Source organism: Podarcis filfolensis (genome assembly GCF_964270895.1).
Source record: "Podarcis filfolensis genome assembly, chromosome: 2".
In the NCBI taxonomy this organism is placed as follows: domain Eukaryota; kingdom Metazoa; phylum Chordata; class Lepidosauria; order Squamata; family Lacertidae; genus Podarcis; species Podarcis filfolensis.
Genome location: NC_139605.1, coordinates 111,674,264 through 111,695,632, shown reverse-complemented (window position 1 = coordinate 111,695,632; position 21,369 = coordinate 111,674,264). Strand labels below are relative to the sequence as shown.

At 44.6% G+C, this 21,369-nt stretch overlaps 1 protein-coding gene across 10 annotated transcripts in view; it reads left to right on the top strand.

Moving 5' to 3' along the window:
* Positions 1–21,369, top strand: part of BAZ2A (bromodomain adjacent to zinc finger domain 2A) — a 66,337-nt gene that overhangs the window by 33,925 nt on the left and 11,043 nt on the right. For all 10 annotated transcript variants that reach the window (XM_083599163.1, XM_083599160.1, XM_083599165.1 and 7 more), the window contains 20 exons: positions 1,039–1,203; positions 3,658–3,879; positions 4,846–5,043; positions 5,147–5,207; positions 5,331–5,439; positions 6,960–7,061; positions 7,542–7,752; positions 9,215–9,276; positions 10,612–10,692; positions 10,784–11,017; positions 12,581–12,835; positions 14,199–14,413; positions 15,092–15,166; positions 15,558–15,720; positions 16,384–16,443; positions 16,635–16,779; positions 18,546–19,123; positions 19,945–20,173; positions 20,686–20,841; positions 20,937–21,100. In XM_083599163.1, the coding sequence (XP_083455289.1) occupies positions 1,039–1,203; positions 3,658–3,879; positions 4,846–5,043; positions 5,147–5,207; positions 5,331–5,439; positions 6,960–7,061; positions 7,542–7,752; positions 9,215–9,276; positions 10,612–10,692; positions 10,784–11,017; positions 12,581–12,835; positions 14,199–14,413; positions 15,092–15,166; positions 15,558–15,720; positions 16,384–16,443; positions 16,635–16,779; positions 18,546–19,123; positions 19,945–20,173; positions 20,686–20,841; positions 20,937–21,100 (3,485 nt within the window). The remainder of the gene's footprint in view (positions 1–1,038; positions 1,204–3,657; positions 3,880–4,845; positions 5,044–5,146; positions 5,208–5,330; positions 5,440–6,959; positions 7,062–7,541; positions 7,753–9,214; positions 9,277–10,611; positions 10,693–10,783; positions 11,018–12,580; positions 12,836–14,198; positions 14,414–15,091; positions 15,167–15,557; positions 15,721–16,383; positions 16,444–16,634; positions 16,780–18,545; positions 19,124–19,944; positions 20,174–20,685; positions 20,842–20,936; positions 21,101–21,369) is intronic.

The following is a 21,369-nucleotide window of genomic DNA, read 5'->3' as shown; positions in this document are numbered from 1 at the left end:
CGGACAGGTCTGTCTTCACCTGCTGGCAAAAAGCAAATAATGGTGCATGACGCAACTCGTAAGGGAGGACATTCCAGACATGCAGTCCCACCAAAGAGAAGACACTGTTGCATCACTGCCCCTGAACTTGGCCTAGCAGGGAAATCACACGTAGAGCCTCCCCTGCTGATCTTGGTCCATGGGCAGGCTAATATGAGGTGATGCTTCTCCCGGACTATTCCTATCCATGGAGTCTACGTCAGTGTGATTCCAGACAACCTTCTACTTAAAGTTCCTATCAGACTTGGCTTTAGGAGGCCTCTAGCTGTCTTGCTGCCTTCCTGCTCTGGCCAGATTTCAAAGGCCAGTTTGCCACCTGAAAAAATATCTGCTGGACAGCTACTTGAAAATGCAGAGGTGGCAGAGAAGCAATCTTTCTTTGCCACTACCACCACCTAAGTTTATACCTGGGAGTTTCAGTCATATAGGCCCTGTGCTGATCATGAATTGCTCTTTAAGTCACCAGAAGCACCTGCAGTTAAGGGGGACGAGAGCGACAAGTCCACACTGGTGTTTTTCATCGATTTTTGGAAAATCCTGTGGAAGCAAAATGAGGGTGTGAACTCTGGCAAATACAAGTCACATATCAGCTTTGAAGAGGTTGAGGTGTGTTTGAGCAGCAGAATAACTTACTTTGCTTCAGTGTCAAAAGACCATGACTACAGATAAGCTGTCTATGTGGACCTTAACTCAAAAAGCTTTGAGTGTCATGTCAGAGGCTATTCTTAGAGTGGGTGCTTTTGTTAAGCAAAAAGGCATTATTCAATGCAGCTTTCAAGGTACGCTGGAGTGATACGTTATTGATTTGCTTTAGCGACATCATCAGACAATTTGTTCCACAAAAGGCAAAAGTTCCTGACTTTACTTTGCCATCTATGCTGATTAGTTGTTTTGTGATGTTCTGTTCATTTCCGTAACTTCTCTGGTTCTAATTGATGGCTGACTTTTAATGATGTGGAAAGTATAATATTAGCTTTTAAAAAGAAAAATCTCTTGCAGAGTTGAAAATATGTGGCTACAGTGGTCCTTCTCCTGTTGGTGAGCCTCTCAGCCAGGAAGCTTCTGTCTTGGAACCTGATGCTGGAGGTGGTTGTCTGGAAGATGCTTCTCGGATTCCTCCTCCACTGGAGGACCCCTTGGAACCATTTGAATCACTGGACAGAGGTAAAGGGGTGGGGTTTTGCTTTTGCATCATTTCCATGTAGTCATCAGTTATGGTGACAGCTATATGGAGTTTGCTGGATAAGGGGCTTCTCTGGATAGTTTGTCCTGAGGCCTGTATAAATGCAGTCAGTAGCAACTTCTCTGCTGATCACAAAGTGTTCTGTGCGCTGTCTGCAGCTAGCTCCCATGTGTGAGCATGTGCTGCTGCTGTTACAGATGTGCAGGCTCTGCAGTAACATTGTCCTTGTGCCTTTTGATACTTGCCCTCTAAGCCTAGGCAGCTATGGGGAAAAGTTCTAAGCCTGTTTGCCCTTTCTCCATCTTACTGATGATTGTGGCTAGCTGCTAAAGCAAAAACATTGATAGGATTAAATAGGAGACTCATCAGTGTAGGGACCCCGGTCTAGCATTAATGGTACTAAAGGCACATGCTCACTTTTGAATTTCCTCTTGAGCTATATTTCTACATAATGCCAAATGGACACTTTGAGGGTCCCAAAATAGCGATTTGGGGTCAGTTTGTGCTGTATAAAACAATAGACAGATGGCAAATAGGCTACCCTGAAGAGAACAGCTGGCTCGTAAATTTGGCACAGGAAGAGTTAGTGACTCCAATTTTGGCCCACTACTTAAACTTCATACCTGACCTTTGATTCCAATACAGTGGTACCTCTGGTTACATACTTAATTCGTTCCGGAGGTCTGTTCTTAACCTGAAACTGTTCTTAACCTGAAGCACCACTTTAGCTAATGGGGCCTCCCGCTGCTGCCGCACCGCCGGAGCACAATTTCTGTTCTCATCCTGAAGCAAAGTTCTTAACCTGAGGTAATATTTCTGGGTTAGTGGAGTCTGTAACCTGAAGCTTATGTAACCTGAAGTGTATGTAACCTGAGGTACCACTGTACTAGTGTTTGGAAGCAAGTTGCCTTAAGCATAGATAAACATCTCCTTGCAGGATCCTTATTTTCCAGCAGTACTTTAAGCCAGAGATTCAAACTGAATGTTTGTAGCTGTCTATCAATTTTATTAAACTTTATCCAGAATAACCCCCCAAAAATAAATATTGCAAGTTTCACAAAAGCAAGAAGAGCATGCACGCTGCTATATGTATAAATTGAGGTCTACAATGCATATTCCAATAACTTCAAAATAGCTTCTGTCTTCATTGGCCTAAATAGCTCTACCCTTATCATTATTTATCCATAGATAATAGGTGTTTATCAGTCGTTACAACTTCATTATTTATTGTTTTACCATGAAATTACAATTCTTGTTGCTCCTAATAGATTTTGGATCAGATATATTTACTGGAAATATATTCCTTACAATATCCCAATAATTAATCAATATATAGGTTAATTGACCATGCTCTAACACCATCCCCCAACATGCTTTAATACCCATATGCTTCAATTATCATGCATTGCCTCGTGTTTATAAGCCACCATCCTGACCACATCTTTTCCAGTATTTGTTTTTAAACTTTTTTATCCACTGTTAAGTCAATTAACACTCAAATTAATTATTTTAACTCCCTTAAGATGAGGAAAGTGGCTGATACTGATGAAGGCATATATATTCCTTCATCTTGAGCATGTTTCCCAATTTACTACCTCAGTTGAGGATAATTGAATTCAAAATTATATATTATTCCTTTATCCACCTTCCTGAGTAATAGCTTTGCAACATTGGAAGAGGTATGAAAACATCATGGTTTTCCTAAACAAAAACATCAGATTTTATGAAAGTTGATGAGGAAGTTGTTTCTCATCAGTTTTTCTAATGCCTTTTCATATATAGATGATCCAATTTATAATCTTGTTTTTCCACATTTCTGAGAATTCTCCCAGGAACTGGGGAAATCTAATTACTGTGTTGGTTTTCACTTTCATGAAACCGCAGGCAATTCCCTTCTCCGTGTGAGAAAAATCAAGTGAACTGGGAAGTCCCTGGTTAAAATCCCCTTCTGCCATGAAGGTGTTGTTGGCCTTAGGTGTGCTTGTATTCCCTCTGCTTCAGTTTTCTCCCTGTGATATGGACATAATACTGCTCCATCTGTAGTAGAGATTACAGAGCAGGATATAAAGTATGCTATAAAAATGCTATTATTAACAAGCAGACACTCATGATTTTCTATCTTGTCTTAACTTTACTTTTTTTTAAAAGGTGGTTTTCTAAAAAGAATTGCATAGCCAGTGTGACCCAGTGATTAGAAAGTTGAACTTGGACTGGATTTCAAATCCTTAGTAAATCATGGTTGGCCTTGTCCAAGTTGCAGTCTGTTTTCTCCCTCTCTTTAGAAGGGTAGTATTAAAGACCAGTCTCATTTTGCAAATTAAAAGTGCTCTAGAGCATGTAAGCGATCCTGTGATCCTAGTTGAGATTATTGTGGGGGTGAGGCTGCTGAGTTGGATAGTAAGCTACAGATGTGTCTCCCAATTCATGCATTGCAGACCCAGGGACAGGTGATCTTTATGAAATGGATACATCCGAGCTGGTGAGTGGCAAATCTCCTCTGGAGGATCCTCCTGACATCTCTGCCCTGGATTGTCCTGGCAGCCCCTCTCTCAACCCTTCCGACTCATTCAGTCTATTGGCGGATGACAGCCAGCCTGACACCTCACTTTTTGGAAATGCCAGTTTGGCACCTGTTCTTGAAGAGTCTGTTCTGCAAGGTGAGAAAGGACTACAGGTTCTAAGAGATATAGCTGCCCCTTTGTTTAGAGGAATATTGAACTATAAATTTTATGGTTTGACTCTTCTGGGTTGTAACGAAAGAAATCTAGAGTCCTGGTGGGCTGTGTTCTAGTAATAAATTATCTTGTAATTATTGGCAACATTGTAGCATATGTTCACTTGAAGACGTATAAATGAAGGTTTATACGTACAGCCATTATGTTTTTGTTTTGGTATAGATGGGGATTAAATTTCTTCCATTGTCTGAGGATAATCATAATCTTAACTTCATAATATCCTGGAGGGGGGTGCTGTGATAATGCCCAGTAGATTGTTATTAAACTGTACTGAATTATATTAGCCATCATTGAAGAGGCTGTATATCTACTTTTTGAGGTGCATGTAGACTTTGCATCTCATAGCAACCACAGTATAGAATGGAAAATGTGTGCTAACCCTTGAGTAACTTCAGTACAGAAGATAAGGAATTGGTTAAATTTGGAATGCATAGATGACTTGTCTCTTTTATATACTGTGAGGCCTTCAGTTTTCTCCCCTCCCTTCATTGAAATCTGTTTGGAAATGTCTTAAACAATGCACAGTGGGGAAAACTATGCTGGGAAAAGAACACATAGCCAAGGCAGGATTAATCCCTGACCTCCTGCCCATCGGCTGATGTCACCAGTATCATCAGTTGATGGATGGGTTGGTGTAGTTAAGGGGAAACAGCCTCACAAGTCAAATTGGACTCCCTAATGGGCCAAGATTGACCCACAGGCCAGGGGTTCCACACCCTGACTTAGCGCAAAGTGAGTAATTTATGTGAGTACTCTTTAAGTGTGTAGGTAGATGTATAACTAAGTACTGTTAACCCCTACTCTTCTTCATCTGTGTTCGCTTTTCTAGATTATAATTATTTTCCTCTCTGCATCCCCATTTACCTGTTTTTGCCTTCTTTGCTGCAGACAGCAGCCTGGAGTTAACAGCTGTGAGTGAAGTAGGACAAGAGGGCACAGAATTTCTGGATTCACAAGCACCACTTGAACCAGAAGCTCTAGATACCCCCTTGGAAGAGGTAACCAAGAGCAGTTGCCCAGAAGACTCCACGTCCATGATAGAGGGGGACAGTAAAGAGGCCTCAACGTTCAGTGTGTCAGCAAAAAGTACGTAGACCCATTTCCTGAAGACCTCTCAGCTGCCTGAACTGCATTTTAAAACATTAGCCGGTGCTTGTTAGTGTTGTTAACAGTAGTTCTTTCTGCTCAGGTGATGTTCCAAGAAGGCGGATAGCCACAGCAGAAGAGGTGCGGTACCCCTTAAAGCATGGGTAGGTAGCATCATCTGCTTGGCGGGGTGGGTTTCTCTCTTGTAAAAGGTGCTGATCAAGGCATGATGTCTTGATTTGGACAGTGCATGTACCTAGTCTTTAACAGGCCATCTTTATGTTTAGGTGGCGAAGGGAGGTGTATATCAAGAAGGGAAGCAGCCGTTGGCAGGGAGAAACCTGGTACTATGGGCCCTGTGGCAAGAGGATGAAGCAGTTTCCGGAGGTGATAAAGGTAAAGTGTAGTTCTCAGAGGGGAATTGGTGGTGATTTGAGCTCTTCTGGGAGCCACTTTTCCCTAGACACAGTTCCTGTTTCTTCATTCAAGGGCAAAGAGACCTTCTACAGGAGTGGATTCACTTGCCTTTGAAATCCTATAATTGTTTTTATAGTTAATCTCTCTGGTACGTTTCATGGGAAGTGAGTCATAAATAAAACAAAATAATCATTTGATGTAACAACCAGGACTCTGGTTTTTACCGTGCCACAGTGGTAGAGGAAGACAGGATACTGAGTTGCTATGGGATTCTTCCTTGCCTCGGATCTGTTGGAGGCAGTCAGCCCTGCGGAGCAGCAGTTTGACATTGAGATGATATTTGTAGTGACAGTTGATAGACTTTTGTCGTTTATACGGTATGGAGCAGAGGTTTCCAACCTTTTTGAGTCCATGGCTCCCTTGACCAACTATATTCTTTTTGTGGCACTCCCGTGAGGCTCAGGAGCCCAGTTATGTCACTCCTTGCCTGCAGAACTGGCAGCCTTTTTTGTACACATTCCCTTGTGGAGTGTTCCCTCAGCCTCCTCTCCTCAGCCCTCTCCTTGGGAGTCCTCCAGGCAGCCCCTGCCCCTGGTCTCTGAGCTGCCCCACCCCACCCCACCCCACCCCAAAGAGAGGTGCCTCCTCACATTGCCCCACAGGGGCCTGGGACTTGTCTGCCCATTCCCAACAGCAAGGGCTGGCTGGCTGGCTGGGCTCCCCTGCCAACTTGCTTGCTTACTCCAAGGCCGCCTCAGCTCCAGGCAACCAGCACCCCCTGGCCAGACCCAGAGGCACCATTCGCCTTCTGAACTTGTAGCCAGGGCTGATGCAGCAAACAGCCGCACAAGCCTTTGGGAGGCAGAGATGTGAGAAAGCATCAGAGGAGGGAGGGAAGGAAAGAGGGACAGAGGCCAGTGTTGCCCGCGGCATCCCTGACCATCATTCAAGGCACACCAGGGTGCCACGGCATACTAGTTGAAAACCACTGGTATAGAGAACTATTTGGAAAGCAAAGTAGTATGGGGATCAGCACTACTTGACTATCTCTCTTTGTTATTGTTCAGTGGTCCTGCATCTCAGATAGTCTATGACTCTTCAATCTCTTCCCCGGCCCCCTGCTTCAAGCCTTGTTACTTCCTCTCAGACATGACTCAGGGTAGTCACTCCCATTTCCTTCACTTGGAGCTTGGGAACTATTAACTGTGCTGAATGTGATTTCTGCTTTAGAGCATCAGTCCAGAAATCAGCTTCACCCTCTTCAGATTCTTTCTACCAGACTGCAAGTGGCCTTACTTGTTAATGCATTAGCCCTTTCAGTAGGCAACATCCAGCATGAATTTCTTGGGTGCCTTTTTCTTCTCGAGATGGATTCACCAAGTCTCATTACCGCCAAAGGGCATGGTGTCCACCTCATAGAGAGCCCCTCCCCTAGTAAGAGACTAGATGCTACACAGGATCTGATCAGCTCATATTTTGGCCGTTTACTTCCCTTCCAGTATCTGAGCAGAAACATTGTGCAGAATGTCTGTCGTGAACACTTCAGCTTCAGTCCTCGAATGCCAGTAGGAGACTTCTTTGAAGAGCGAGATACACCCCAGGTTAGTAATGGTATTAGTCCAGGAGTTTGCTAGGGATCACTGGCACCAATCTTGTTTACAGCTGTCTGTAGGTGATCATGTGCTTCAGGGGAGGGAATACAAATGAAGCTTTATAAGGCAAAAGATGTTTCTGTGCCTATTATCAGTTTCATAACTGTGACACAAGGACAGCATAGCTCCATTCTCCAATTCCTGTGACATCATTGCAAAACCAGGTACTGGTGCCATCATAGGGCCTTGGCACTATGGTTTGGTAAACTGTGAAGAAAGAGTTTGCCAACCTCTTCCCTACCTCACAGTCCCTTTCTTGACATCAGTTCAGAATCTGTGTTCAGGAATGACTGAACTTACTGGGGTGTACAGGAAGCACGACTGGGAAGCATCACTTTTCCTTGCAGGAGGAAAATCTGAAAACCTCTGCACCAGTTGAAGTTGGTAGAGATTGGGAGGGATCTATTTCTGTATCGCTTTCTTTCACAGGGCCTGCAGTGGGTGCAGCTGACGCCTGAGGAAATTCCTTCCCGGATCCAGGCCATCACAGGCAAACGTGGCCGACCCCGCAATACTGAGAAAGCCAAGGCCAAGGAAATGCCCAAGGTGAAACGTGGCCGTGGCCGTCCTCCCAAAGTGAAAGTGCCTGACCTGCTGAGCAAGATGGATGCCAGGGTTCTGAAAAGACTGGAAGCCCAAGGTACCAGCTGGACAAGCCCCTTCTGCATGCCGGTAGCTTTCACAAGAAAGAGCTTTAGTTTGTGGCAGGAGTTGTTTGTCAGTCTCTGGAGGCAGGGCTGTTCATTCTGTGTGCCAAGAAAATTCAATTTTTGCTCTCAAAACTAAAGCATATATCAACAAGATGCATGCAAATCTGCTTATTTTACATCAATCTCCATTTGCATGCCTTTTCTGGAAACTAATGTTTGAGTTTTTGCAAAATTTGGAATTTCTTGTCAAGGAGCGGTGTGGCAGCAGGAAGAGAGAAACGGATAAGCAAGGGGCAGTAAAAGTATATAGGTAAGAGAACATGACCGGAGACTGAGGGGAGGGGCAGGTAGCTAAACATGGCATAAAAGCTCTGCCCTGGAGGATTGGAAGTACTTGCAGACATTGTCTTCCTAGCTTTCTTTTGTGTCTCCACAGCAATGAGGGATAAAAACTTGTTCTTTATATATATTTTTTAAAGACTAGCTGAGAGATTCAGGAGTAGAAATATGACTAGAATTCTATGTGGGTTGCATGCAAGCAATCTTTAAAGAGATTGTGGTCAATCCTGGTGCATCATGAGTAGCTTCCAGTCAGCATTGGCTAACCTTTTCCTAACCCTTTGAGGGCTGCATGCCAGCAGTGGATGTGATCAGAAGTTCGCATGGCCAAGTTACACATGTGCGTTCACACAAACATACACACACTCAGCATGCATACACATTCAGACCTACTCCCCGCCCCAACACACATTCAGGCAGACAGATAGATAAACAGACAGGTCCTCTGAGTGGCAGTACGGCTGCGGGGGGTGGCAGGGAGAGGAAAATGCTCTCTCTGCTTACCTTTCAAAGACATGGGTTATGGCTAGGAGGAAATGGGAAGGAGCACAGACCTCCCATCTATAGTGGTGTGCCTGAGAGAGAAGTGGTGACTTTCAGGGGTGAGAAATGATTTGGTGATTCCTGTCAACTGTATCTGTACAGTTGAAAAAACTCTAAAGAGAACATGTTGGTTTATGTCTTATCTTGGCATCTTATGTAGACTGATAGCACAGCAGGTAGTAATGAGAGATTTTGTGGTTATGGATGCTCATTCAGGGTTGCAGTCATTAATAAGAGGCATTTTTGGAGAAGGATATAAAACTTTAACAATTGAGATAGAGACACACTCCCCTTTTGTGTATCTTAGGAACATCACCCTAAGTCTACATCTTTTGGAGAAGTGGTACCTTATGTAAAGCAGCCTTACCCCACCTAGTGCCCTTCAGATGTTGTTTGACAACAGCTCCTCTAATTCCTGATCATGGATGGAGTTTTGCTCCCAAAATCTGGAGGGCACCAACTTTGGGAAGCCTGCTATAAAGCATAAGGATACTATTAGGTATGGAATGGCGGGCTGTTCTAGTCTCACAATTTTTTTAAAATTCCCTCATTCTCCGTTTGTATTTGCAGAGGTACTCAGTGATGAAGATAAGCTGAAGATGAGCAAGATCAAAAAGAAAATGAGGCAAAAGGTACATACAGTAGAACAGGACAGTGTATTCTTGGTGGGAAGGGGTCACAGTATTCTCTCCCTATGCAAGAGGGGGATGCTTTTGGGATGAAAGGAGCATTTCCCAAGCTGAAGGGGTGAGGTGGGGGGGGGGGGTGATGAGAGCTTCCTTCTTCGGTTGCCAGTAAGGATGTGTGTGTACCCCAAGACAAACATTCCAAATTGTGCACCCAAGTCTGGAATATGTCCAAGTCAGTTGGCATAAGACTGCTTTCACATTTTAAAAGGATGGATTTATTTATTTTTTGGCAAAGGATTTGAATTGCATAGTGGAATGCAGAAAAAAATTTACATGGGTTTGTATTTTAGGGATAGGAAAGCAAGGAATAAGTTTCCCACTGCTTGAGCGCTAATTCGGTGTGATTCTAGGCATTTCTCTACAGCCATGAGGGATAGAAGCATTTACTCACAGCTGAGATGCTCAGAATGCCAAATCCCACCATTGATTGTGTGTTGAATCTAAGCAGTGTGTGAATGTATGCTACCCTAGTTAGCTGTGGAGCGGGGCATTAAGGGTCTGTCCCTTGGGCTTGGCTGGAAGCTCCAGCTGGTGCAAAATGTTGTGGCTGAACTCTTGGTGGGGACACACTACCAGTTCATAATTGCAGTCCTTAAAAGTTTGCACTGACTGCTTGTATATTTCTGGGCAAGTTTAAGGTTCTTTTATTAATTTCTAAGGCCCTTAACAACTTGAGTGCAGGATACTTGAAGGACAACCTGATTCCTTATATCCCTGCCTGATCACAAGATAAGCAGGGGAGTCTCTCTTATTGATCCCTCCTCGCTCAGCTGGTATCCACTAGGAGCCATGTTTATTGTGGGCCCAATTCTGTGGAGTTCCCTCCTAGCTAAGATCAGACAAGCCCCCTCTCTGTTGAACTTACAGGTTCTTGACAAAGAGCTTTCTATTCAATTAGATATCTTAAGTAAGTTGTGTGAGACTTCTTTTAGGTTTTTACCTGTGGTTTTTACTGTTTAAAACACCTGTTTTATTATTTGACTGATGTGTTGTCAGTGCAGTGATGCATTTCTTTACTGCTTTGTAAAGCACTTGGAAACCACATTTATAGTGAAAAGCAGTCTATAAATATTGAAAATAAATTAATGAAATATAGGAAAAGAATCTCCTAGTTAAGCTGAAAAGCAGTCAAACTTTAATTGATAAATGTTCCTAGTAAATGTTTTGGGAGCTACTACTGTAAAGTCAGAGCAGTGACTTTCCCCTTCCCCTTAGGTTTCTTCTTTTTGAGTGGATTCTCTCCTTGACAGAATTCCTCATGCTTATTTTTTTCCATAGGTGCAAAATAAGCAGAGGCAAGAGGCCAAGGCACTCAAGCCCAAAGAGGTCAAGGCCAAGGAAGTAAAAAAGAAGCCGAAGGTGGGTCAGGAATGGCCCTTTGAAAAGTTGGAAGGTTGGCAGGTCCTGAATAATTGCATGCAAACCTTGCCATGTCTCTCCTCCTCTCCAGGTAAAGAAGGAAAAGAACAAGCCAGAAAAGAATAAGCCAGAGAAGCTGAAGGAGAGGGCAAAGCTGAAAGAAAAAGTGAAGCCCAAGGAAAAAAAGCTGCCAGTACCAGCCAAAGTTCCCCGAAAGGTGGATAAGAGTCTTCTAGCTCGGCGTCAGGAAGAACGACAGCGGCAACAAATGATTCTGGAGGAAATGAAGAAGCCCACTGAAGATATGTGTCTAGGGGACCACCAGGTGCATAGAATTGCTTGGCTATTTAGAGGTTGGGAGACAGCCCCCTATTCCATTCGTTTGTTTATTTATTTAAATCAGTTTTTATTTTTTTAAAAATTGTATTGTAAAACGAACAAATAAGCATGGAAAAGAACATATAGCGTCTCCGCTTTCAATTCACAGTGTCTTTTTCACAGTTTTGTTTATTTTCGGTATGAGATACTATTGTCATAGGCATTGGGGGAAAAGAGGGGAGAGAGATGGGGACATAATGATCTGATTGAATAATGATCTTGCTGGGTAATGATCTATTGCATAATGCTTGTGCAGGGATTTTTGTGGCAGCCTCACGTGGGTAGGTCCTTTATAAAATTATTTATTTTTGTTGACATTGCAAGAGATTGGGGGGTCCGGAGGTTGGTTGGTTGCAGTATGGTTTGGAAAGATGGGATGGATTGGCATTAAGGGTAGAGATGGGGAAGAAGAGTCATGGGCAAAAGTGGGTAGAGAAAGCTGTGTAGGTAGTTGAAGCTCTGCCAGCTGATGAAGGAAGCCCTAGGCATCTCCTTATCTTCTAAACGTCTGCCAGACTATTAACTATCCTGTACAGCTTTGGCTAGAATTACATGATACGTAAAAGCGGAGCCACTATTAAAAATAGCAGTTGAACGTTTAATTCCTACCTTCACCTCTTAATATCTAGAGGAGCTTGCCAGTGTTATGAAGTCACAGTATGTTGTGTTTCTGTGCTGCATGCTAACAGTAGCAAATAATGCAGCATAGAACAGTGCACCATGCCTATACCATGCTGTTCCAAATATTATGAAGGGGAAATTTTCAAACCTGTAGCAGCTGTGTGTTTATTGTAACATGAAAGTCCTCATCCGTTACCAAGACACTCCCGCCCAAGCAACACTATTTTGTTGTGTAGCATCAGCTTAGGGGGTCTTCTGGGTTTACCACAAAATATCTGGCACTGAAACTGAGGTGGCGACTCTGGCTCAGACATTAACATCTCAGGATGCCAGTTTTCTGCACCAGATTCCTTAATTGTACCAATACTAAACAAACAATGCATTTTTGTCTAAATATGTGAACCTTCAGTACTTCCCTATATTTGCTCAGCTGAGACACTTGATTGTCTCACAACATTGTTCTGTCACCTATGACCAATTATAAGACTTTAGCGTCTGATTTAGTGTTCTGCCATATATTTACTGGGTTGCTCATTTAGTTCTTCCACCAAAAGGCTAAGATTGTCTGAACTATTCAGTTCTATCTCACTGAGACACTAAAGTATTTTTCTGTGGCATTTGAGTTCTTCTCTGTATCTATTCATGTTGCTGAATGGACTTGATCTGGTGGAATTTAATATAGTTTGAGACAGGGAAATCTGGGCACCTGGCTTTGGAGGGCTGGCAGGCTTTCCACACTGGGAAAATGTTCTCTGATTTTCTACCTTGTTAGACATTGTATATTATCAGCCTTTCGTGTGGCTGAGTTGCAGTATGAGCAGGGCTAGCTATTCTGCTAGATCACAAGTCTGTACTGATGTTCTCTGTACTGATATTTTGTCTTTCCCAGCCTCTTCCAGAATTTTCTCGCATCCCTGGATTGGTTTTGCCCAGCCATGCTTTCTCAGACTGCTTAGCCATTGTGGAATTCCTACACAACTATGGCAAGGTGCTGGGCTTTGATGTAGCCAGGGAGGTCCCCAGTCTGAGTACGCTGCAAGAGGGGCTCTTCAATGTAGGCGATAGTTTGGGTGAAGTGTTAGACCTCCTGGTGAAGCTGGTGAAGGCTGCACTGTATGATCCTGGCCTCCCTCCCTTCTGCCAGGTAGGCCCATGTATGCGTGTTCTGGGTCACATCAATCTGCATGTTTGAATATAAGAAATCATATGGACTGAAGTACTGGTGTGAAAACGGAATGGGTTTGTAGTCTGGTGCATGCCGAATATTCTAATGGTATAATCAGAGCTGTGTGTGTGTGTGTGTGTGTGTGTGTGTGTATGAGAGAGAGAGAGACATAGTTTAGACAACTTCCCAATTTTACACCAAGGAAAATTGAATACATTTGCACAATTTCTCTTATTTTTGCATATTCTGAGTTCACTATGAGGAAGGGCAGCAAACTGTGCAAAGCACTGAAACTCTGCCCCAAACACCCGAGAATCTGTTTCAACAAGCCCTCTTTCTTCTGAGATGTTAGTAGGCATTGCCTACACACTTTTATGCAAACGAAAAGCTCAGAAAGCTAGAAAAACATTGTATATTTTTAATTGAAATGAAAGCTGAGACTCTTCAGGAAGCTGCACCCAATGCCACATTATGCAAGTTTCCTGTTCTCCCGTGGAATTGTGGTATACATGCAGGCCTGACTATTGTGGTTTTTTCCTGTATCTACTTTGTGAGTAGGATGTAGACTAGATTGCTGTCAATGGAGGACAGGAAGAAGCATCATTGTCAGGGATCCTGGCTTGCTATAGCTGCAAGCCTGCTGCTAGTGGCAGACTATGGCTTGCAGTGCAGGTTCCTGAGAACAGAATTTTTCATTTTATTTTATTTTTAAAAAAGAATGCTTCTAGCATTCAAGGTTTCAGGGAGAACTTAAAAGTTGCATGGAATTATCTGCTAAATATTTTTATGAGAGGGAGCTTGGAGGGAGGCTTCATTGACCATGGTGTGAGATCTTCATGGCTCTTTTCCTCCCCAGTGATCTATTTGCATCTGTTCTACTTATTGCCATCAATTCTATCTAGCCCTATGTAAACTTGTACTTTAAAGGGTCGAGGGAGGCAGCTTAATCAAAATTCTGCGCCAAGAAAAGAGAAATTGTGTGAAATCTGAAACCTGCAAATTGGACGTATTAGCACATTTGCCTGTTTCGCTTAGAACCATTGTTCTAACCATGGGGCAGTCTCAATACATTATGGACCCAACACATATTGCCAGCCATACTCTTGTTCTATTATTTTTTTTAAAAAAGAACAGTTTAGAGTTGACATTAAGGTGGTGGAGGTGGCTAATTATTACCCAGTTGTCATGAACAGATCACTCCCTAGTGAGGTTTGGCTTGGTGGTAGTAGTTTTCTCCTACAGGTGGTGGTAGTTTTCTGAAAGAGTCTTGAATGCTGTGCAGGATGTTCCTGTTGGCATGGCAGACACATCTTGATTATTGTCCTCTCCTTTCTTCTGCCAGTCGCTGAAGATCCTCGGCGAGAAACTCTCTGAGATAAGCCTGAACCGTGACACTGTGTCTGAGATCCTTCGCTGCTTCCTCATAGCCTATGGGGCAGATGAGAACCTATGTGACTGCTTGCGCACTAAACCCTTCCAGGCACTAGCCCCTGACAAAAAGGCTGCTGTGCTGGCCTTCCTTGTCAATGAACTTAACAGCAGTGCCCTTATCATCAAGTAAGTGGTGATAGCTCAGGCAAGTTGCTGAGTTGTGTCTCTCATGGCCATATGTATGTGACAGTCTGAGCTCATAATACGTAGATATGGATGGGGAGGCATCCTCCCCCATGATACTATCTTCCTCTCTTGAGCTGAGAGAGGAAAGCAAGCAGAGGAGCTAGATGGTTCAGCATATCTTAGATGCTTAGTGACCACAGTAAGGTTGCATGGCTGTAAGGAGGGACTATCTTGTTCATTGTTGATTTTATGCAAGCTGCACTGGGAGCATTTTTTGACTGAACGTTGGGGTAAAAATGCTGTTAAATAAATAGATAAATGGTTTTGTGCACTTTAGCATGTGGCCACCCAGATTGCACCCGAGCTTTGTGTAGAAAACGTGCTGAACAGAGAACAAATTGTTTTCTGGGAAGATACCACTGGGAACAGATTAGAATAGTATTGGACGTCCAAATGTCCCTACATAAGCTTTGCATGTCTGCCTTAAAGAAATGAGTGGCTACCTTACTCTTCCGCTGACAGATTCTCTTGTAGACTGGACTGTGTATGTGTAGTGGGGTGGGTAATGGATCTTGAATGAGCATTGTGCATATATTGATAAAAAGGGAATATTTTCCAATTCTCTGCAGTTGAACCCCACCCCACTTCTCTTTCTAATTTTTTGTTTAACTCTTGCAGTGAAATTGACAAGACCCTAGAGAACATGTCTAACCACAGGAGAAATAAATGGATCATTGAAGGAAAGCTGCGCAGGTACATATCCTTGGATTTAGTTTTGACCCAGTGTAACCTGAAAAAGCTCAGTGGGTGTGGGAGGGGCACTTTGATGAAGAGGGCTGAGGTCATTTCACTCTTATATGTATTTAAGTCAAGTAGCCTCTGGTGGTGTGGAATCTTACTGTGACTATAGGAGCCAAAGTGATTACTGATTGCTTTATTTTCCACCTTCTTGGATTTATCAGAGGATAATTCTCCTCCCTTTGCTATGTGGGTCACCTAAGGAAATAATTCCAGATGGCTAGAAGTTGTGCATCAGCTCATGCAGGCGCAGTAGCTGGATAACACTTGCCCTGAGTCTCAATCCCAGAGTCCCTTGCTGTGTCCCTTTTCTCTCCATTACTGGTGCCTTGTTGTTGCACTGTAGGTTAAAGATTGCTCTAGCCAAGAAGACAGGGCGCCCTGAGTCAGAAATCACAGGCTTGGAGGAAGGGCGGTGGCGGCGGAGCTCACGCATCAATGAAGAGAACGAGGACATGGAAATGGAGGAGGAGAGAAGCAGAGCATGCAGGACACGGAAAGACAATGAGGTAGGTGAAGGTCTGACCGAGTAAACTGAGAAGGGCGTATGTAGTGTCCCTGAATATCTGTTCTAATAGCAAAGTTCAGGTCTGGAGGGAGCAGTGTTGGTCATATGGCATGAGATGCAGGACAGTTTGAGCAATAACCTCTATTGGACCAACAAATTTTATTTTATTTCATAAAATTTATACACCGCTTGATTGTAAAAAAACCTCAAAGTGGTTCGCAAAAAGGTAAAACAATAAAATCAAGAGAAATTCACAACCATCCTTGAAAACATATAAAAGTTAATATTTTAGAACAGATTTAAATTGCCTCTGCTTTCTAATAACTTCAAAGTAGTGTGACCCTTGGTAAAAATCATGTTCGGCCATGGACGTTGAGGCAGATCTAAGCTTGTCAGAACGACCAGTTCTTTTAGCAAGATGCAAGAGTCTTAAGAAGTGAGTCTATATTCTCTGTGTTGCCTTTTGTAGAATAAGAGGGCTCCCCCCCCCGTCTCTTAGTGGATTTTGCAACTTCATAAGTTGCAGCAGTTGGATCCTCCCTTCCGCTCATCACTTCCCACTTTCTTCTTTCTAGCATCTTTTTTAATGTATCCAAAGCAATTCAGCCTAGATTTTCTGGGAAACACGAGGGTTTGGCTCTAAGTTATCTTCTTTCTTTCCCAGCATGACACTCCGGTTTCCAGTGTGCCTGAGCTGGAGAGACAAATTGAAAAGCTTTCCAAGGTAAATGCTTGTATTTGAAAAGATAAGTACAGAATGGAAGGAGCTGTAGTAGCAGCTAGACTTTAAAGTGTATATTGGGGATTGTCAGTAGAATAATCAGGGAGGTGTATTACTCTTTGCTGTGGTAAACAGAGCTTTGCACAGGCACTTTATAACACATGGTGCTCTTACTGGTCTCCTCCTTGCTGCAGCGCCAGATGTTCTTCCGCAAGAAGTTGCTCCATGCTTCACAGCTGCTACGGGCTTCATCCCTGGGGCAGGATCGATATCGACGTCGGTATTGGGTGCTGCCTCACCTAGGTGGGGTCTTCGTAGAAGGTTGTGAGGTTTCAGCAGGTATGTAGAGCCTAAGATGTACAAAGGCTAAACCACTTGGGGCCATGATAGTTGAGGAACTCCTGTTCCTATATCGTCCTGACTGAACATTTAAGTTCTCCTGCGGGGAGGGGCTCCTTGGGAGCTATACATTATGTGAGGATGTTGGAGAGAGCCTTGGAATTCTCTCCCTTCGCCCAGAGGCCCAGGAGGCACCAATGGCGGCTTCTTTTCAGCGCTCAATAACAACCTGACTCTTCATGCAGGCATTTAGAATGTACTGGTGGCATTACTGAGTTTGGGGTCTGCCTATTAGTTTATTTTACAGTTTATTGATATGCGATTTTATAGTTCCTGTTTTATTGTACAAATTGTGGTTTTTGTTAATACGTGCCTTGCCCTATTAGTTACAGTGGTGCCCCGCAAGACGAATGCCTCGCTAAACGAAAAACCCGCAAGACGAAAGGGTTTTCCGATTTTTTAGCGGCTTCGCAAGACGAATTTCCCTATGGGCTTGCTTCGCAAGACGAAAGCCCATAGGGAAATCTCCGGGGACAGCGGGGAAGCGCAGCGCGCCTTCTCCTCTGTTCCCGGACCTGTCCTGAAGGCTTGCGGTGGGAGGTCCGGGAACAGAGGAGAAGGCCCTGGGGGAACTCTTCTGAAGGCTGGCGGCGGGAGAAGGGCTTTTCTTCCCACCGCCAGCCTTCAGAAGGCTGTTCTGAAGGCTGGCGGTGGGGAGAAAAGTCTGTCCCCGGACCTGGTCTGAAGGCGGTCTCCATAGGAACGCATTAATTGATTTTCAATGCATTCCTATGGGAAACCGTGCTTCGCAAGACGAAAAACTTGCAAGAAGAAAAAACTTGCGGAACGAATTAATTTCGTCTTGCGAGGCACCACTGTATTTTATTTTTATTTATCGGTTTGCTTTTTTATTATAAAGCAAGAGATGGCACTGTAGATCCCGGTCTGACGAGGAAGAACCCATGTTTCTTGTGGTGTTCCGTGTTTTTTTGTGGTGTTCCGTGTTTTTTTGTGGGGTGGCTCCCTCCTCAGAACTTGGGGCCATGAGGATTGTTGCAGCTGGCAAAATAGATCAGAATTAATGGGCTAATTAGAAAGAGCCATGGGACAGCTCAGAATTTGGGGCAAGAAGAGCAGAGTAGAAGTGGGAAGTGGAGCCAGGAGGGTTGTATGTCTGTTTTTAAATCTGTGGGCCACATATCACTTTTTAAATTGAAATGCCAATTTGACTGAAGTTTGCTGAGGGTGCAGAGGCAGCGTGGGATATATTTGGATGAGTGGAGTAATTTAGTAGGGCATTATATCTGCAAACCAAATCGCACTTTAGACTTCAGCTGTATATAACATTTGGCCAATGACTCCTTTGTTGAAAAGCTGATGCTTGATCTTTCGTGCGCTAGCTTTTTCTCTCATTGTTCTACCCACACAAGAAAGCTGCACACACATCCGCAAGTGATTTGAATCAGTGTTTACCTTGCAGTCGGGGTGGAGGCAGGGAAGATAATTTCCAAAAGCAAAAAGATCTGCTGTACCTGTGCTTGCCTCCTTCACTCCATACAGAGATGAGGAAGCGGTGGCCCTTTAGGTGACGTTGGACCCTCCCAACTCCCATCATCTCTAACCATCAGCCATGCTGCTTGGAGCTGATGGAAGAGCATCTGGAGGGCCACAGGTTCTCCCCGCATCCACCCCTGACTTCGTATTTTGAGATAAGTTTTTAGCACCATCTTGTGGCGAAACCTAGGGAGATACCATTTTTGTTGCAGCTTCCCCTGAGACATCCAAGAACGTGCCAGAGAAGGAAGAGGCCCTGAAGGAGGAAGAACCTGAGGCATTGCCCATCAAACAAGAGACCACTGAGACTCCACCGGTTACTGATTACGTAAATGGCACAACTTCTTGGTCATGGAGCCGGCCGTGGAGGGACAATATGCTGCTGCCTGAGTCGTCGGAGCCCAAGTTGCCAGAGCCCGCCCCCATGTCTGTCAATGGATTTTTGGAGGATTGTGTGCCCATGGGCCAATCCCAGCATGACCTCAGCCAGTCAGCCTTCCTGTCCTGGCTCAGCCAGACACAGCAGGCATCCTCGCTGCTCAACAGTTCTGTGCTTACCCCAGACAGCAGCCCTGGCAAAGGGGACCCGTTACCCCCAGATGAGCTGCCAGACTCTGCCGCAGAGGATGAAAGTGCCACAGAAACACAGGTTGCCTGGTTCAATCTGCTGCCCCGGGCGCCCTGTAATGACTCTCCAATTACTACCTCCGTTGAACAACCCTCTATAAAAGCTGCCCCCCATACCTGCAAGCCCCCGACCAGGGACCAGTCAAAGGCCTCGACCCGGCAGGTGAGTGTCATCTAGAGACCTTTCATTACCAGGAAATGCAAGCTCCAATTCTGATCTTGCCTGGGTCAGTGGAGGAGCAAAGGACATGGTGCCTGCATTAATACAAGGAATTGAATGCAGGGCCTTTACCTGAATCCTGGGGACAGTTCCCTGTGAGTGGTCTGTTTCCATGTAACAACTAGAGCATGGGGTTGGTGGTGGTAATGCTATTTCTGAATTGCTTTGCATTTCTTATCTGTTCAAGGTAGGAACTATCAGACAGGAAGCTGTAATGTCAGGAAACTACTGTTCATAGAGAATCGGACAAAAAGTAATAGATTAGAATTCAAGAGGTAGATTTAGAGTTGTCATCAGGAAGGATTTCCTAACCGTGAAACGTCATTTAGAATGAGCTTTCTCGTTGAGTGGGTAGATCTCTTCCTGCGAAGCTTTCAAGGCAAAAGTGGAAGTGGCATCTCTCAGAGATGCTTTAGGTTATAAGATTGTCCTGCCTCAGGACACAACTTGGTATAGATAAACTATAACATCCTTTGTTGATCTCATTGTCCTCTATCTAGTTATCCTCTTACCCTGCTAATATACACCATTCCCTGGTGCCTTTCACTTGTATATAATAGCTAGCAATAAGACAACAAATGACTTCAGATAAGGTAGTAGCTGAGTTTTTTCAAGCCCACATAGTAACCTATAAGTGTTGGCATGATTGAAAAAACAGCCAGGCAGCTCCTTGAGCAGATGGCAACTCCACTAGAAGATTGACTTTAAAGCCCTGCTAGAGCTCATGCCTTGTCTGATGCATCCTGATCTTTCCCTCTTCACAGCTGAATGGCCTTTCCACCGCCAGCCCAGCATTGCCACAACTGGCCTCCACCCCTCTCCATTCCAGCTCCAGGATTCACAGTACTTGCTCCTCAAGAGCCAAGGACGTCCCCGTTAAAGGCCAGGAACCTCTAGGGCAGCCGAGACGGCGGGGGCGCCCCCCTACAAAACTCTTCAAGCAAATTGAGCAGAAATATTTGACACAGTTGACAGCACAGCCTATACCTCCAGGTGAGGGAAACCTGCATCTCCTTTTCTTCTGTATAATTTGTACTATGTGCATACTCTGAAGTTATTGATACTATGGTTTGGAAAAGGATTGTGAGGGAAGATGAAATGGTTTACCATTTGTAAGAAGACGTGACTGAGAATCCGCCATGAGTGACCATAGGTATCTCCTAACCCCTGGAAGCGTCACCCCACAGTGTCTTCAGTTTGTAGGACCTTGTAGAAACTGCCAATGCAGTTTCACGTTTTCCCCATGAGGACTAAAAAATCTGTTCTTAAGGACAACCCCCTCAAGTACTGCACTAGATATGGTTGTCTTCCACATTACTTAAAGGCTTCCTGAACCGTGAAAGCAGCTGATGTGCAGTTCCTTGCGCACATGCTGACCTGACACAAGACCCAGAGTGCAGCATTTGGGAGCTAACAGGCCTGCTGTGCGGAAACGGTGGCTTATTCAGTGGCCCCAGACTCTGAGCTGGTTCACCTCCCCCTCCCCATTCTTCTCTTCCTTGCAGAGATGCAGAGTGGCTGGTGGTGGCTGCAGGATCCAGAAGAGCTGGAAGCCGTGGTGCAGGTACTGCACCCACGAGGGATCCGCGAGAAAGCCCTGCACAAGCACCTTATCAAGCACAAGGAGTACCTACGGGAGGTGTGTGCCCGAGCTGCCAATGGTAAGAACTTCTCATTGTATGGCTGGAGTGAGGCAGGGAGCCACGTTACCACATCCCTAACTCCTCTAATGGACTCTTCTGGTCTTCCCACCTAGATCCCATCTTCCAGACCCATCCTGAGGATTCCGCCCACCCTGTCTCTCAGGAAACCTTGGCCCAGTGGTCGATGGCTGAGCGGGCCTTTGAGGCAGACCTGTCTGTTCTGCAGTGGGTGGAGGAGCTGGAGCAGCGGGTACTCATGGCTGATCTACAGATCCGAGTAGGTACCATGATCCAGGGTAGGCTGAGTCCCTCCTGATAACTCTTCTTATTATTGTGGGTGGGGCGGGGGATGACCTCACGTTGTACAGATCACCCTGGGGGGTGCCTGCTAATCTCTAGATCTGCCGTAACAATTTAAAACATACATTCAGATCTTTCCTTGTTTCTGGAGTTGGAAAACTGAGGAGAGAAATGACCCAGGTCAACTTAAAATCCTACCTTGGCATTTCCATTCTTGCATGTGGGCATTACTCCCCAGCTGGCACC